At 39.9% G+C, this 16723-nt stretch overlaps 1 protein-coding gene across 1 annotated transcript in view; it reads left to right on the forward strand.

The window, feature by feature from the left end:
• The window catches only part of Trim44 (tripartite motif containing 44), a 107462-nt gene that overhangs the window by 9605 nt on the left and 81134 nt on the right, over positions 1 to 16723 (forward strand). The window contains exon 2 of the mRNA XM_038331588.1: positions 10025 to 10102. Within this exon, the coding sequence (XP_038187516.1) occupies positions 10025 to 10102 (78 nt within the window). The remainder of the gene's footprint in view (positions 1 to 10024; positions 10103 to 16723) is intronic.

Consider the following 16723-nt stretch of genomic DNA (forward strand, 5'->3'; position numbering starts at 1 on the left):
TTTGTTCTGTTTCCAGTGTGGCCACATTGAATAAATCTTTCTCTGCTATTCACTTTCACTTGTCTCTTTAATTGGTGTATTGGGAATGGGTAGCTCTGATACTACTCTGACACTGTAGTTACAGCTAGAGCCAGTTGTGGGAGCGTCTGGGGGCATAGTAGTTCAGGTGGAGGGAATGGCCATAAGATGAAACAGACTTGCTGAGGCAGTTAAGTGAATGGCTGGAGTATAAGAAATAGGGCAGGCAGGCTTGGGGAGGTGGTGAGGAGTAAAAAGGTCAAGTTACCAATTAGGCCATTATAAAGATTTTGGATTTTCTTCTGAGTGACCTTGTTCTGTTTAAGCAAGGGAATGAGTGATCTGTTTTAGGTTCTTAAGACTTACTCAGCTTGTATGTTAGTGTACAGCTGTAATCTACACGGGAGGTTGAGGCAGGAGGATGGTAATCAACTTCCAACATGGTGACGTCCTGTCTTAAAAACAAAAACAAGAGCAAAACAAACAAGCAAAAACTCAGTCTAACAAAAGAAAACAAAAATTAACTCAATTTCTGCATGGAGAACAGACTATAAGATAACAAGAGGGCTAGTATTGCTCCTTGCCCAGTGTTAGGGTAGAAGATGGTGAAGAATGTATAGGTTTAACAGACATGATAGTTAGTTTTAAAACAGCTGAGGGGCTAGAGAGATGGCTTGGCTGTTATGAATGCTTTCTGCTCTTTTAGAGGACCAGAGTTTAGTTCCCAGTGTTGAATGGCTCACATCCACCTGTAACTGCAGATCTAGGGGATCCTCTGCCTCCTTCTGGCCTCTGTGGCACCTGCCCCCATGTGGCATACATAACACGTACACAGAGACACATACATTAAAAATAAAATCTTTAAAAACAATAGTAACAATAAAAAACACAGGGTAATGGATTTCAGATCCAAGAATAATTTTGAATCTGAGGAACTAAACTCCCAGCATGGTTTAGGTTTCTAGTTGGAAATTAAATAAAATGCAGACGGTGGCAGAGATTTTTATGTGTGGAGTGGTGATGTTAATTTTTCATTTCATTTCTTTTTAACAAAAATGTTTCATTTTTAAAACAGCATGTAAAATAATGGATTTCATTATGGCATTTTCCCATATACTTTTTGTTGATTCTTTTCCTCATATCCCCTTCTTTATCCCCTTTCTTTTTTCCACTGGTCTCTTCCCTTTTCCCAGTAGCCTCCATTCCATTTTCATGTTGCATCTACTCTGTTTCCCCTTCACATCTCCCTTTTCAGTCATGGTTTTAGTTTCATGACCTATACATCCCCTACATAAACTTATAAAAAAATTAAATTCTAGGACCCACTTATAAGAAAACATACATTTTCTATTTGGCTCTAGGTTGTTATGATTAATATAATAATTTCCAGTTCCATTAATTTTGTTGTAAATATCATGATTTCATTTTTCATTATGGCTGAATAAAATTCCATCGGTATACACACTACTTTTTATGTACAGGAACATGGGTAAAGAGTTTTTTATAAGAACATGGGCAACTTCAGAGGCCACTTCTCTGAAGGAAATGTCTTGTTGTCACCATTTACTGCTGTTGGTCCTTAGGAAGAGGTGAGGCTTAGTAAACCCTTTCCTTCTCCACAATGAAATGTTGATGGGCCAGTCTTATGCAGATAATCACAACTATGCCTGGAAGACTGCATTTCACAATACTTCACCAATTCTTCCAGGCTTACATTCTTCTAGTCTCCTCTTCCAGAATGTTCTGTGAACCTTGGAGGGAATGATAGAGATGTCTCGTGAGAGCTGAGCATTCGGCAATCATTTGTTCTTAGGACTTTGACTAGTTATGCATCCCTGTAGTAACTGTTGCCCACTGAGAAAAGAAGCTTCTCTGACCAAAGCCGACAGCAGTACTAGACTATGAGCAAGCAAAAGCATAAATATTTATAAAGCAAGTTGATGGGCACATGGTGTCCATTTAGCAAAATGATGATGCTGATACTATAGCTTCCCCATTTGGATCCATGACCTCCTTGGCTATGGCCTTTTAGCCACACTATAGTACCAGACATGCATTTCCTCCTGTGGATGAAGTCCAAACAGAAAGGAGTTGGTTACCCCTATAAAAAATTATGCCACTGTTGCACCAGTGTGCACACAACTGGCTGGAACTTCACAGGACCCATCGCTGAGGATCTACACTGTTAGTGACAGTTTACCTATAACGTCCTGCATGGAACCTTCTGGCACTATGAAAGCTAGTCACATGGAGGAAACTTTCAACTCAGCTCCCACTTGATTTCTCTATATCTCACAACCAAAGTCTGTGGTATCTTCAGTAATGTGGTCTTAATAGTTGTGGGGAGAAACCAACAGCGATGACCAATAGCCCGTATTGGCTTTCCTGGCCAATAACTCAGGAAAACGGCACACCCCTGTAACTGGAATTTTCATTTAACACCTTTATGGTTTCTGGAAGTGGAGTTATCCACCCACCAAGTCCTGTTTTTCTAATCTTCAGCTTGAACCCCAGCATCTGTCTCAGGGTTTTTAATTATTTGTGATACATTTTTGTTTGTAAATGATTTACGCTGGTGCTGAGCCTGAACAGTACAAGAGTTGAGTCTATCTTCACTTTAGTAGCTTCCTATTGTATATCAAAGGCTTCTGTTAGCCACAGTTAGCTTTGTAGTCTGTGAGATTGGAATCTTCCTTCTAGAGATTCCGCAGACTCTGTCCTCTAGGGTGGCTAATGTTCTATCTGGGATAGATTTGGGGGATGCATGTCTCCCAAGTGTGTTGGGAGGGGAAGCAAAAACAGCATTGAGATTTGTACATGAAGACCTGTCTCTGTACTTTCAAAACCTAGAAAGCATTAACCACCGTACTGTAGATACCAAGTAGTCCCTTGGTACTTCAGAGTTTTTGCCTCTCCAATAAATATCAGGTTGGTGGCTGTAGAGGTTCGATTTGCCTGCTAACCTCAGTCTCAGGAATACCAGACCTCAGAATTACTTAGTTGAAGGCTGCTGGGAAGCAGGACTTCTTTTTCCAGTGAGAGGCCTGCCCCTGCATGCCTCTGCTTAAGTTCTTTCATTCTGTACAACAGCTTTCAGGGCAGTCTCTCACCCTCGGCTTTGCCAGTTGAATTTGCTCTCTGATTTGTAACTTTCCTTTTCTCAGGCCGCCAGGGTAGCTCAGTTTAAAACAGTATCTTTACCCCTCTAGATGGTGCCTGACATTACTTCCCAGTGTTACTTACAAGATTGCTCTCCATTGCTGACTGGCTGCCAGAGGAGTCACTGTCTCACCAAAGCTCTCAACAGTGAGAGCTGTGAGTTTGTCCTGTGGCTCGGTCTTCTGGTCTCATTTTATCAGCCTTGCTGGCTAATCACTTCAGTGAGGCTCTGCTTCCCCTCATCCCACAGGGAACTTTGTTTTGAGGTTGGGGTTGTTTGGCTCCACTTATTTTCTCAGCACTTTCCAGCTGTTCTATCACTAAGTTTGGAATTTTGAGGTTCTTCCTCTCTTTTTGAAATAGAGTCGGGGGGCACTGAGGGGAATGTTTGTTTTTTTGTTCATTTCTTTTTTTTTAAATTCTAACTCTGGTTTTAGTGCTGTAGGGAGCTAGCTTCTAGATCACCATCTTACCTGTAAACATTTGTAGCTAATTTTAAATGCTACTGTGATATGTAGGACAACACTAAATACAAAAGGAAGCAGTTCTGTAGACTACATGCTTCACACTGGTAGCATCTGATCTATTCATCTTCTCTATTTAAAGATAGAAATATAGAATCCCAGATACTAAATTACTTTCCTCAGCTCACATAGCACCTAGTGGCATCTAGTTGTACCTGGCCCTCCTTTCTTTGTGCAAGGCATGTTACAGTAAGAGAGTTAAACTTTTCTTTTGGAATCTAAGAGAAGCCACTATGGCTCTTCCTAGAAAAGTGCATGTACAGTGGTTTTGAGAATGTTAGGCCACTCAAGCTCTATACAGGAACACTGGGTAAAAATCCTCTCATTCCTGCTGGTTCATATACTTATTATATAAAATAGGCCCTAGTATTTAAGTTTAGGCAAACTAATGGGGAAGGCGTTTGAAGTAGGCACCCCGGGCTATCCTGCACCTTTCTCTCTGTCTTATTGCTGTTGTTTTTTAAAATTAAATCTTAAATGTGCCACTAGTAGTACATTGAACTAAATCTAAAATCTTCCTATTATCATGCTTAATACCAGACACAGAAATACCACTTTTATTTTGTTTACATATATTGCCCATAGAAAATGTATACTGTATGAATTATTTTGCAGGTTTTAAGAAATCCCATAGTATATCTGTTATAAATCAAGATATATACAGATCTTCTTTATTTTTTTATTGTCATATTCCATAGTTCTTTAATTCCATAGTTTGCTTATCCATTCACTATTAGACACTCAGAGTATGTAGTCCTAAATGATTGGAAATATTACAAATATTTTTATACATGCCCCCTTGACATATCCTTCCTCAAGAGGAAGATAGGCATGTACATGATTGACATGGTTTCAAAGTAGCATTCCCACTTTATACTTGTAAATCAAGTGACATATGGGATTTTCCCAGAGCCCCTTAGTACTGATTGTTTCAGATTAAAGCATCCTTTCCAGCCTGGTGGGAAAGACGGATATCTTAATTATGAGGAACTTTAAGCATCCTTTGTGTCTTCTGATGTATTTGTCATGGTTCACTTTTTCCGCTCATATCCTTTCTTCACATTTCTTTTGGGCTTACTGATTTTGAGAAATTTGTTAAACATTTTTCATATAATGTTGATATTAGTCTCTTCTGTTTTATATATTATAAACCTTCCTCATTTCCATCTTTCTATTCCTGGTTTTCTATTGATTGATTTTGTGATTTGGGAGGCATGACTTCACTTGCACAACATCATTTTTATCCACTGTAAAGTGTGAACACATTAGCTCTGATACTGTTTCACTGTGAAATGTTAGTGAAGGGGTGTTTAAGCCCTTTGAGTCACTCATTTGATTTCCACCAGTTACTTTTCTTATCAGCAACATGAGAATACAGCATTTTTAAGGGTTTTGAGGAATACCAATAAAAGAGCATATGGCAGTGCTTTGGAGCTTTGTGTGAGAGGTGGAAGTCATTTTGTCCTTTAGTTTTGTTGTGACTTACCCTAGGAACTGACTTTTATGACAGTTGATCAGATTCTGAACTATAGGTGTCACAGCACAGCCCGTGTTTATTTTGCACTGTCTTGGTGGAGGGAAGAAGTGCATAAAGCAAGGTGTGCTCATGTTGATCCGCATCCTGGAATGCATTATGGGATGGAAGTGCCATGTAAGGAAAAGCCCTCTTCTCCCCAAGCTGTGTCACTTGCTTCAGAATGATATGGTCGAATCTGTTCATTTATGGGACGAGATACTTGAAAGGTTAGAATTACTTGCCTTTGTGTCCTTGTTCAGTTCTCAGAACAAGGGATACAGAGGGAACATTGGGGGACATATAGCAGTGTGTGTGTGCATATGTGTAAAATTCAGTTTTGGTCGTCTAGACTGCCCTCAACAATTAACAGAAACATCATACAGCTCTACAGATTGGGAGTATTTATACTCAGATACCACCCTTAGACCCATATCCTCCTATCTTCTGCCCTGTGTCTTTGAAGTTCCTTCCTTTCACCATACCTATCCTCTTACACACTGCTTTCCAAGAACTCTGTCAGAATGTCTTGAGCCTGCTACCAGGGCCTATAGAGCTGTCTGTATGAAGATTGATCTTGCCAATGAATTCTACACATGATATGTACTGATCCCTAGGTCGCAGGTGCGGCCAGAGGGACTGTTTGAGAGGTGTTTGTAGAGCTTGCATACTCCATTGAACACTTGTGCATAAGGCTTCCTAGATTGTAGGGAAGGACTGGGGTGGAGAATACAAAGGTTGTGTGCGGTGAACTTGTACCAGGATCTTCCCTTTGTGTGTTTTTTTTCCTCCAATTCTAAAACTTGTCAGAGACAGATCTGCCCTAAAGAAACTTTCTTTTTTCAGTTTTGGTGGTGGTGGTGCTATTAAGGAAGATTTTCTTCATACTCATTTTGAGGCTGAACATAGCAGACTCAATATAAAGCCCAATTAATGTTTGAGGATAGCTGAGTTGCTGGAGAGGTAGAGTGTGTGATTTCCTGAAGGGAGACTCTCGGGTGCTGTTCTCTTTCCCCCTGGGTAGGTGATGCTTTTGATGCTTTGTGAACAGGAGGAAGAATTCCACTGGCGAAATGCATTTTTAGGAAAAGGCAAAGGGTTTCCTCGTCTCTTTATACTAGCAAGGCACAGCTGTCTGCAGAGTCTGTCTGCTGCTTAGGGGATTCCTTCTTCTTTTTCTGAAGGCTTTTAAGACATAGTTTAGTGCATTCCTTTCTGTTTTCTGCAGCCAGGGGGAAAGTTATAATCCATTAGGGCTCTTGCTGAATAGCTTAGGATGGGTGCTAACAGCTGAGGGGTGTGTCTGTGTGTGTGTGTGTGTGTGTGTGTGTGTGTGTGTGTGTGTGTGTGTCAGTGTTTGGGGTAGGGCAGAGATTTCTAGGGCCAAAACCTGCTTGTTCAGCCAATGAGTATAGGTTAGAGGAATAATGTCACCAAATAGGTTCTTTTTGTCTGATCATCTTGTAAAAAGCAGGATTGTGTCTGGCAACTTAACCCTTTTTTAGGTACTTAAAGTTTCACCCTCTCTGGTATGATTTCTGCTCCCAGCTGTTAGGTGTGAGACCATAGACATTAAAGGCTTAAAGGACTATAGAAACTGGAGAATTAGAAGCCATCACTTAAAAAAAAGAAATGGCTAAACTTTAGAGCCACAGCTAGAATGGAAATGTGATCTGAGTTGTGTTCAGAGAGCACATCTAAAGCTGATACTGGGCATGGCTATATGATACCATTTTCTTGTAGTCTTAGGAAGGGAGGAAGCTTAGTGGGAGAAGACAGCCTTTAGTATATTTTAATTTATGGAATGGAGTCTGGTGGTTTGAATGTAATTGGCCTCTATAGGCTCATAGGGAGTGGCACTATTAGGAGGTGTGACTTTGTTGGAGTGGGTATGGCCTTGTTGGAGGAAGTGTGTCACTGTGGGAGTGGACTTTGGGGTTTCTTATGCTCAAGATGCTGCCCAGTGTTTCAGTTCACTTCCTTTTGCCTTCTAATCAAGATGTAGCCAGCACCATGTCTGCCTGGGTGTCACCATACTACCAGCTGCCATGCTCCCCACCGTGATGACAATGGACTAAACTTCTGAAACTGTAAATTGTTGCCTCAATTAAATGGTTTCCTTATAAGAATTGCCATGGTCATGGCATCTCTTCACAGCAATAGAAATCCTATCTAAGATACCTGCGTCTTACAAAGTATTTCCTGTTTGGGAGGGATTGAATTGGCTTTGTAGATTTGGAGACTGTCATGATTGATCTTGAGGCTGATTTTGAGTAAGTGACTTTTGCAGTATTTGTTTATTCTTGTACTTCTTATGTGCCGTTTCTCCCATAAAGTGACAATTGTTGTATTTATGCTTATTTCCTTACTGGTAAAATAAGTGGTCTTGTCCTATCTCATAGAGTTTCTGAGATAAGGAAATAAATTAGTTCTTGTCACTTTAGATCTTGCTTTATGCCTGGATTATAATGAGTGTTTAAGATTTTATATTCGCTTATTCATTCAGTGGACATTTTACACCTCTGTTTGTTTTGAACACTACCTTTTATGTTTTAAAATTTTTTAGAGAGAGAGAATATTTGTAGGTATGCATGTGTGTGCATGTGTGAAGGTCAGAGAAGAAATTTGTAGAACCAGTTCTCTCCTTCCACCTTTGTGTGGGTTCAAGGAAGTGAGCTCAGGTAATCGGGCTTGAAACCATTGGGGTGACAGTGCCTTTAGCTGCTGAGCCATTATTCTGGCCCTGGTAAAGCACCACCTTCTTGATGCAGGGTGTAGGAGATACAGACATTAAAAGATCGTTCCAGCTTTTAAGGAACTCAAGACATCTTGAAGAAAACAGACAAAAATAATAATTAAATGCATGTTTCATTTTTTTAAATCCAGTACTAGGTCCTCTTCTATCCTGGCATACATGAACACAATTATCTTTCTCAGCTGTATGCAATATGTACTATAATGGCTAGCTTTATTTTATAGACAGAGAAATAGAGATGCAGAAGGTAAGATGACTTGCCTACTACCACACAGTTGGTTATAGAGTTGGCATTTGAAACCAGGAAGTAAGAGTCTACATTCTGTGTTCATCTCTACAGTGGTCACTAGCCACATATAACATGAATGTGCCTAGTCTGGGTTAAATTGGGCTGTATGAATAAGAACTAGATTTCAAAGACCTAACTGGGGGTGGGTGGGAAGTATAAGACACTCTCTGTCTCTCTCTCTCTCTCTCTCTCTCTCTCTCTCTCTCTCTCTCTCTCTCTCTCTCTCTCTCTCTTCTCTCTCTCTCCTTCCCCACCTTCAGCCTGTGTGTGTGTGTATGTATGTGTTAGAAGAGTTAATTTATTGTGAAAGAAAGGATTCCCAAGAGAAGAAAGGGCCAGACAATAGGTAAAACCTCATATCAAAATTATATGTTGCTAATATTTTAGACATACTGAATTAAGTAAAATGTATTAAAAGTGGTCTTACTTTCCTATTATAGCTACTCTAAAACTTAAGATTTTTTTTTTAAAGCCTACAGCACCCTCTATTCCCAGGTGGTCTCCTATCCACTTGGCCATAACTAACCAGGCCCCACCCTGCTGAGCTTCCAGGATCAGACAAGATGAGGCACGTTAAAGGGTGGTATGGCCGTAGACTAAAACTTTAGATTTTAGAACACTTATTTTGTGCTGTGCACACTGCTAATACTTCTGCAAACATTTTAATTATCATATTACCCTTTATATTACTGAAACGTTTCTGACCCCAATAAGCCTCTTCACTGACGCAGTAATCCAAATCAGATCAAATCAAACCGAATTAGAAAAAGCCCAGGTTTAATGGATACAGATGCTCTAAGATGACTTTCCAGCCCCCCAGAGAGGAGACAGGAAAGCAAGACCAGAAAACCATGTGTTCTCTGGGGGACAGTTTAAATACCCTGTGGGAGAGGTGGGAGAGGTCTTGTACATCTCTGGGGCAGGGTCATTGTTTGGCCATGGAGTGTGGACTCAGGTGCTCCATGGGAGGGGATTTGGGGTGGAGCTTCCATCTGAACATTCCAGACTCTTTGAATATATGGGAGCCAGGACCTGGAGTGATGCTTCCATCCAAACATCCCCATTTTGTTGTCAAGAGAGATGATTTTGAGAAATTCAATAATTTGTTCTAGGTTAGTTAACTAATTGGTGCCAAACAGCTTCAAAACCATATCTGTCAAAAAACTTGAGTTCTTAACTAGCATATGGTAATTTCATTTGAATTTAAGCCTGAGATGTTTTATTTTTGTAGGTACATATAATATTGTGTACATCTGTATCTAATACATAAATCTTCAAAATAAAACTCAGTAGTCCGTAAGACAGAACTCTCCTTTGCAGGGTCTTGAAGGCAGGCACATTGGAGTCTGAGATGAGGCAGTGAAGTCATCCTCTACCAATTGTGTTTATTTAATTTTCCCCCTCTCTCTCTCCCCCTCCTTTTCTACCCTGTCTCTCTTCTTCCTTCCTCCTTTTTTAGCCTGGCTGGTTTCAGACTCACAGAGATCCTTCTGTCTCTTCCTCCTGAGTACTGGGATTAAAGGGAAGTGCTACCATACCCAGCCACATTGAGGTTAATTTTCATTCCAGTCTATTACTTCATCCTCATTGTCCGTGGATGGAGGACGGGAGGGGTACACACCCTCCTTAGTTGTTTAGTTCTTTTATCTGATGAGATGACGAATTTGTTTTCTGTTTTACTGTCCATTCTCTCCTGAAATCTCTCCTGTTTGTGTTTGAGAGAGCAATGATATGCTACTTAGTGACTCAACTGTTTTTTCTCCTAGAGCAAAGATTCGGGTGGACTGAAGGCGGCTATGATAGAATTGGTGGAAAGGTTAAAGTTCAAGAGCTCAGATCCTAAAGTAAGTATTGTTTTGGAATTAACTGGGTCTTGGTAGTGCAAACATTTATTCTCCTTGACCTGAGTACAGGAAGTGTTAATGATTATCTATCTGTACTTTCTGTTTAGATCCAATTAAGCCTCACCATCAAAAACAGTGTTCTCATATGCCTGGAGAAAAATCATCTATTTCCCTTTCTCTATTTTATGACTTATAACACATAATCCTTAATTGTTGTTTTTTTTTTTTTTTGAATTGCAGAGAAGTGCATTTTTAATCTTTCTTTACCAGACCTTTGAGACTTTTGTCCTGTGTGTTCCTTAGTACCCAGAGGCATCTGAGATACTGATCAGCGTAATTCTGGTCCCTGAACACCCAGCCAGTTTGGTGCATAGTACTAATATGCCTTGTCAGTCCCTGGCTTGCAGAAGGCAGCTGCCGCTAAGCATGCCTTTGTCCTCATTATCTGGAGTCTGGTCTAGGAAATGATTTGAGCGTCCCAGCTACTTTGCAAGATTTGGGGAGCTGGAGGATTGAGATTCTAAGAGATATAAAACTGGAGTGGGGTGAGGGTAGAGGTGGTGGGCTGGGAGCCAAATGTGCAAGAGGAGTTATGACTAATAGATCGCTTCTTCCTGAGACACTTACTGAAGCACTACTCAGTATTGGGACTAGATGGCTCTTTGGGAACTTAGAGCCTCACAGGTAATAGGGAAAGGAACATGTTTTTATTTTTATGTCTCTCCCTTTAATAGGGGTATCTGACAGCCAGGTTCTGTTCTAGGGCTCTTACATAGTTATGACAAAATATATAACAAAATTTTAACCATTTAAAATGTGTGCTTCAGTGGCATTAAGTTTATTTGGAGTGCTATACAGCCATCATCACTGTCCACCTCTGGTATGTTTTTATTGTCAAAAACTGAAACTCTGTCCCTATTAAACATAGCATCTCATTTTCCTTCCCTTTCTATATTTTTTGATGATCACAAACCCCTGTGAAGTAGTTCCTTATCCCAGCTTAATTTATTTTAAGGATAGTGAGGCTTAAAGAAGTAGAGTTATTGCTCCAAATCTAGTGTATTGTGAAGATGAGAGTCAAATGACTCTAGTGCCTTTACTCTTGTTTTCAGTTCTCACTGCAGACCCTGAGGTCTCATCTTTGTGCTTTGTAATCATGTTTTTAAAGCTGAAACGCCACAATGAAGCAAAGCCATTGGCAAGAACGGGCTCTTTAATAACTGAGGCCATCAGTAATTTTCTTTTCATATGACACTGAAAATATTGACATGGTAAGGTTCTACGGTAGTAAGCATCTAGATAGAAAAGTAGATTGTGTAACCTTAGCAGCTCTCCTACCTAGAATAGGAGGACTCCTGCTGTGAATAATTCTTCCCATTGATAAAGCTGAACCAGCTAAATACTAAAGGTAACTGAAAACATCTAAACACCTTGAGAAGTTTCTTTGATTCTTATGGGTAACTGTCTCTGCCATACCTGTATGTTTGTGACTGGCAAAGCAGTAAAAAGGATTACTGTTACAGGCTTTGGCCTCCTTTATGACTACAGTCAGTGCTTCTTTTAGAAACTTCCCAGAGAGAAGAGTCCAGCTAAAGTGGATGTAGCGTTCTCAATCTGTGATTCAACCCTGGGGGGGTTCAAGTGACCCTTTCACAGGGGTCACATATCAGATACCCTGCATATCAGATATTTACATTATGATTCATAACAGTAGCAAAATGACAGTTATGAAGTAGCAATGAAAATAATTTTATGTTTGGGGGTCACTAAAACGTGAGGAACTGTATTAAAGGGTCACAGTATTAGGTGGTTGAGAACCGCTGCCTTTAATGTAAGCTAAAAGATAAGCACCTGACTTGATCTTAGGTGTGTGGGGCACACTGTCTACCCTTTTACCTGCAAGCCCCCTTTTAGTCTCCTGCATGAATTTGCTTCAGTGTACATGGAGCTGGCTTGAGAAGAAGTGAGTTGAAGTGTGGAGTGACAGCCATACCAGGAAGAAGAGAGAAAAACAGGCCACTTTTAATATAAACTTTTCATAAAGAATGTTCTCAGAAGTCAGTTACCTTCCAGAAGTTCCCCTAAGTTTCTGTCTGTCCTGTCATCCTGCAGTAACTCTACCATTCCCTCTTTGGATTGGCCTACGTAAGGAGGGTAGACTAGTTCAGGCTCTCTGACCTTTCATTTCAGTATCTCTGCCCTACTAGAACCCCTAAAACATCCCAAAGCCTGATTGTCCAGACAGTAAAATCTACTACCAATTGAATTCACTCTAAAGGATTATTTAATTATATGTGGGGCTCTGTCAGCATGAATGTCTGAGCACTCCATGCATGCTGTGCTCAGAAGGGATTGGGGTTACAGATACCTTGTGAGCTGCCATCTGGGTGCTGACAATCAAACTCAGGCTTCTGGAAGAGCAACCAGTGCTACTAATAGCTGAGCTATTTCTCCAGCCTCTGAGTTCACTTTTAACTGTGCTAAAGAGCAAGGGAAGATGCCTATATTAACTCTTTTCTATAATTATGAAACATTTTATGCTTATAGATAAAAGATGCAGATATTCATAAAGGAAAGCTAGAGTGAATTCCCCTTTAATTACAACTATTTTAACAGTTTAGTGTATAAGTTTCTAGATATTTTTTGATTTTATTATTTTGCAAAAATTATGTGATGCCTATGGTTTCATGTTGCTTTTTTCACTATACAGAATATTCTAGATATTCTTTTGTGTTGACAAATAGAATGTTAGTTACTTCTATTGATAAGATTCAGGTCCTAGTTAGCTTTAAATGTTAATTTGACATAGCCTAGTGATTTCTGGGAGGAAAGTCTCCAGTAGGGAATTGCCTGGATCAAACTGGCCTGTGAGTCTGTCTGTGAGTGATTGTTTCAATTGGTAATTGATGCTAGAGGGCCCAGTCCATTTGTTGGTATCACCTTACCTAGGCAGCTTTTAGTTTATTGTTAAATTTTATTGTTCATAAAAATCACTCAGAGGATTTATTAAAAGTTCTAAGCTGGGCGGTGGTGGTGCATGCTTTTAAAATCCCAGCACTTGAAAGAAAGAGGCAGGTGGATCTCTAATAAGAGTTCCAGCCCAGCCTGGTCTACAGAGTGAATTTCAGGACAGCCAGAGCTACATAGAGAAACCCTGTCTTGAAAAACCAAAGGGGAAAAAAAAATTTCAGGCTCACCCCCAGAGTTTTGAGATTCAGTTGATGTGGGCTGACATAGTCCCAGACTTTGAGAACCACTGTGCTAATCTTTGGGCTATTTTCCTTGCTTTTTGTTTGTTTGTTCTGTTTTTCTGCTTTCTTCAAATAAGACTGATTTTCAAATTTGAAAAAAAAATGAAATATATAAAAATCCAATCTTAGCAGGCAATGGGGATGCATGCCTTTAATCCTAGCACTCAGGAGGCAGAGACAGGTGAGTTTGAGGCCAGCCTGGTCTACCAAGTGAGTTCCAGGACAGGCTCCACAGCTACAGAGAAACCCTGTCTCGAAACAGACAGACAAACAAAAATCCAGGCTTAGGAAACAAGTGAGTTGGACAGAAGTAAGAAAGAAATGGGGATGGAAACGGGAGCTGGAAAGTGGGTACAGTCTGCAAAAGAGGCTGGGATGGTTTCATAGTCTCATTTTTAACAGAGAAATAGCAAAGTCAGGAAGAAGGAACAGGCTTCAAGAAGGAGTGTGAACAGAGGTGTTGAGTCAAGACAGGAGAATAATTAAAGACTGTGCTATAGTTCTAAGAATAGGTTGAGTTCTGAAGCTAGAAGAACCATAGAAAACATCAAATCCCAGTCACTAGAAGTGATCTTGAAAACAAGAATCAGAACTATTAATGGATAAGAAGTTCCACAAGACTGGAAGAAGCTGTGCATGTGTGTGTTGCTTTGGTGGAGCTTGTTTTAAAGGTTACCTGCCTCCAGATAGCTAGCATCTCCTATACTGAGGATAAAGACTGCTTTTATAACAGCCTTGACTTTGTGAAAAATGATTGCTGGGAAGCTGTTCTTCAAAAATAAACTGACTAGATGTGTTTGATATTCAAATTGGAAAAATTTCTTTTCTAGCCAAAGTTTCAGAAACATGTTAAACAAAGCATGGTTTGTTTGTTTTTGTTTTTGTTTGTTTGCATGTGTATTTCTTATATCTTTCTTTCCCTTATTGGGATCCTTCAGCCAAAATGGCCACAGTCCCAGAGCACCCGAATTGGTAAATGACCTTTTCTAAAAGATGATGTGGAAAGACAACAAAGAGCCATAGCATCCAGAGCATCTAGCTCTGACTGCGGCATAACTCCAGCTAGTTTGATTGGTCAAGGATGACAGTGGGGAAAAACACTCCTAGTTTCTCAGGCCAGTTCTAGCTTCTGGCATAGGAACCACTCACAAATAGCTGTAGCCCCTTTAGTCTCTATAGATATTCAGAGAGCACAAAGGGGAAAACAAGTCTCTTTCACTTCTTCCTTATACCTTTCCCTTTATCCTTGCGAAAGAAGACCTCTTCTCCTTGCTTTTCCCTTTACCCTCTATTCTAAAAGTAATATGAGTTCTCTGTAAACATTTAGAAAAGAACAGAAAAGTACAAAGAATAAAGAAAATCAATATCACTTATTCTTCCATTGCCCATAGTGGGTTATAAAGTTTGGGAGTTTTGTTAATACTGGTTCTTGAATCTCAGCTGTTTCACATAATTCAGTGTTCTAAGATTTGGTTAAACCAATCCAAGGTACAGAGTTAGTGACATTAAATGAGAGAGATCCTAAAACTTAGGATACTACTATACTTTGCCTTTTAGGCTGTGTGTGTGTGTGTGTGTGTGTGTGTGTGTGTACAAACACATATACACTATACATGTAAGTTTTGTTTTCTGACCTTTACTGCTAAAACCTTTATAAATGCATATATTTGTATCATTTGAATAAACTTTGATCCTTGAACCCCAGTTTGGGGTTCTAGAATCATGAAAGCCAATTTACCTTTACTGTTGAATAGAAATTTTACTTAATGAGGCCCTAGGTTTTTGGTGGCATGAACAGATTCTGTGCAGTATTTTTTGTTTGTATTTTGGTAAATATGACAGCTGTAGTCTAATGTTTTTTGGAACAGGGAAATGTAATTCAGAGTTGGGTTCCTAGTCATATAACCACCTAATTCATTGCATCAATATCCTTACTGATTGATATGTCTTACGGTGACAGAATAGTGCCCCTTTGTAAAGTGTCATAACCACTTGCTCCAATCCTCCCACTTCATAGATGAAGAAACAAAACCATGTTCAAGACTTACCAAGTAGGTAAGGTATAACAAAGATAGGGGATATCATATCTCTTAAGTCTTTAAAAAGTTATTCACAGATGGCCAAATAACATATAATTCTACTGATATTATAAAAGCTCATATTGGATAAATTTATAGGAATACAAAGTAAACTTGGTGTTGTCTAGGATCAAGGGGAGGGGCAATGGTGACAACTTGCAAGCATGGGTTTTCTTTGAGGAGTAATGAAAGACTCAGAGGTGGATGGTGGTAATAGTTCCACAACTCTGGATATACCAATAACCTGAATATGAAAAAAGCTGAACTGTACTACTGCAAACCCCACCCCCTTTTCTTTTTTGAAGACTAGGTGTGCATGTATATCCTTGACTGTCCTGGAACTCACTCTGTAGATTAGGCTGACCTTGAACTCACAGGGGTCTACAGGCCACTACCTCCTGAGCACTGGGATTAAAGGCGTGTTTCATGATGCCCAGCTCTGAACTGTATACTTCAATGAATGAATTATCAGGCCTGTGGGTCTTACCTCAAGAAAGTCCTTGGGGAGACAAATTACTGCCTGAATTACTTTGCTCCATCCTTTCCTTGAAGTGTTAGCTATGAATAGTGTTTTCTTTTGCTTTAGTCAGGAACCCGCTGTTCACCTCTGACAGGGAGAAGCAGTGTATGTTCTACAGTTATTCAGAGCTTAGGTTTCTACCCCAAAAGTAGCTCTAACATGGATAGCTGCACAAGCTTGGGCAACTCCTTTGCTTAACTTTTTGATTATTGGGATTTTTGTTTGTTTGTAAAATAGGGGATAATAGTATATACTTCAGAGGTTGAGAGGAAGGCTATAGGAGATACAGTGCTTAGTATGACATCCTGTTAGTGGTGGCTACTACTTGCCCTTCTAGTCCTAAAGGGAGGACAAGTGGATCTGGGGAAAGCTTCTTCCCTATAGAATTGAGATTTTTCCAATCTTTTCTGAGAAAAAAAAATGAAGCTACCCACTTATAAATAACTAGTTTCTATATTTGGATCAATTAGCACTTCTCAGACTTAGTAATACTTACAGATTGTAGGTTTTAAGGGCCATTGATATCTCTTTGAGTGATAATGATATGCAAATAAATTGAGTTAAATTCTCACATTTGGGATATCTTGGTGTGGCTGGCTGGCTCATTCTGCAGGCCTGGTCTGCCTGTCAAGTATGTGACCTTGTTCAGCCTAGCTCTCTGCTCCTGCAAGTCAAGACAGATGTAGCCGCCTTGGGTGTGTGTAGCTGTGTGTCAGTATTCCTGATAGAAACAGTGCACTGCATAACATCTGTTGTGCTGTTCTGGACCAAA

This window comes from Arvicola amphibius, chromosome 5, assembly GCF_903992535.2.
Source record: "Arvicola amphibius chromosome 5, mArvAmp1.2, whole genome shotgun sequence".
Classification (NCBI taxonomy): domain Eukaryota; kingdom Metazoa; phylum Chordata; class Mammalia; order Rodentia; family Cricetidae; genus Arvicola; species Arvicola amphibius.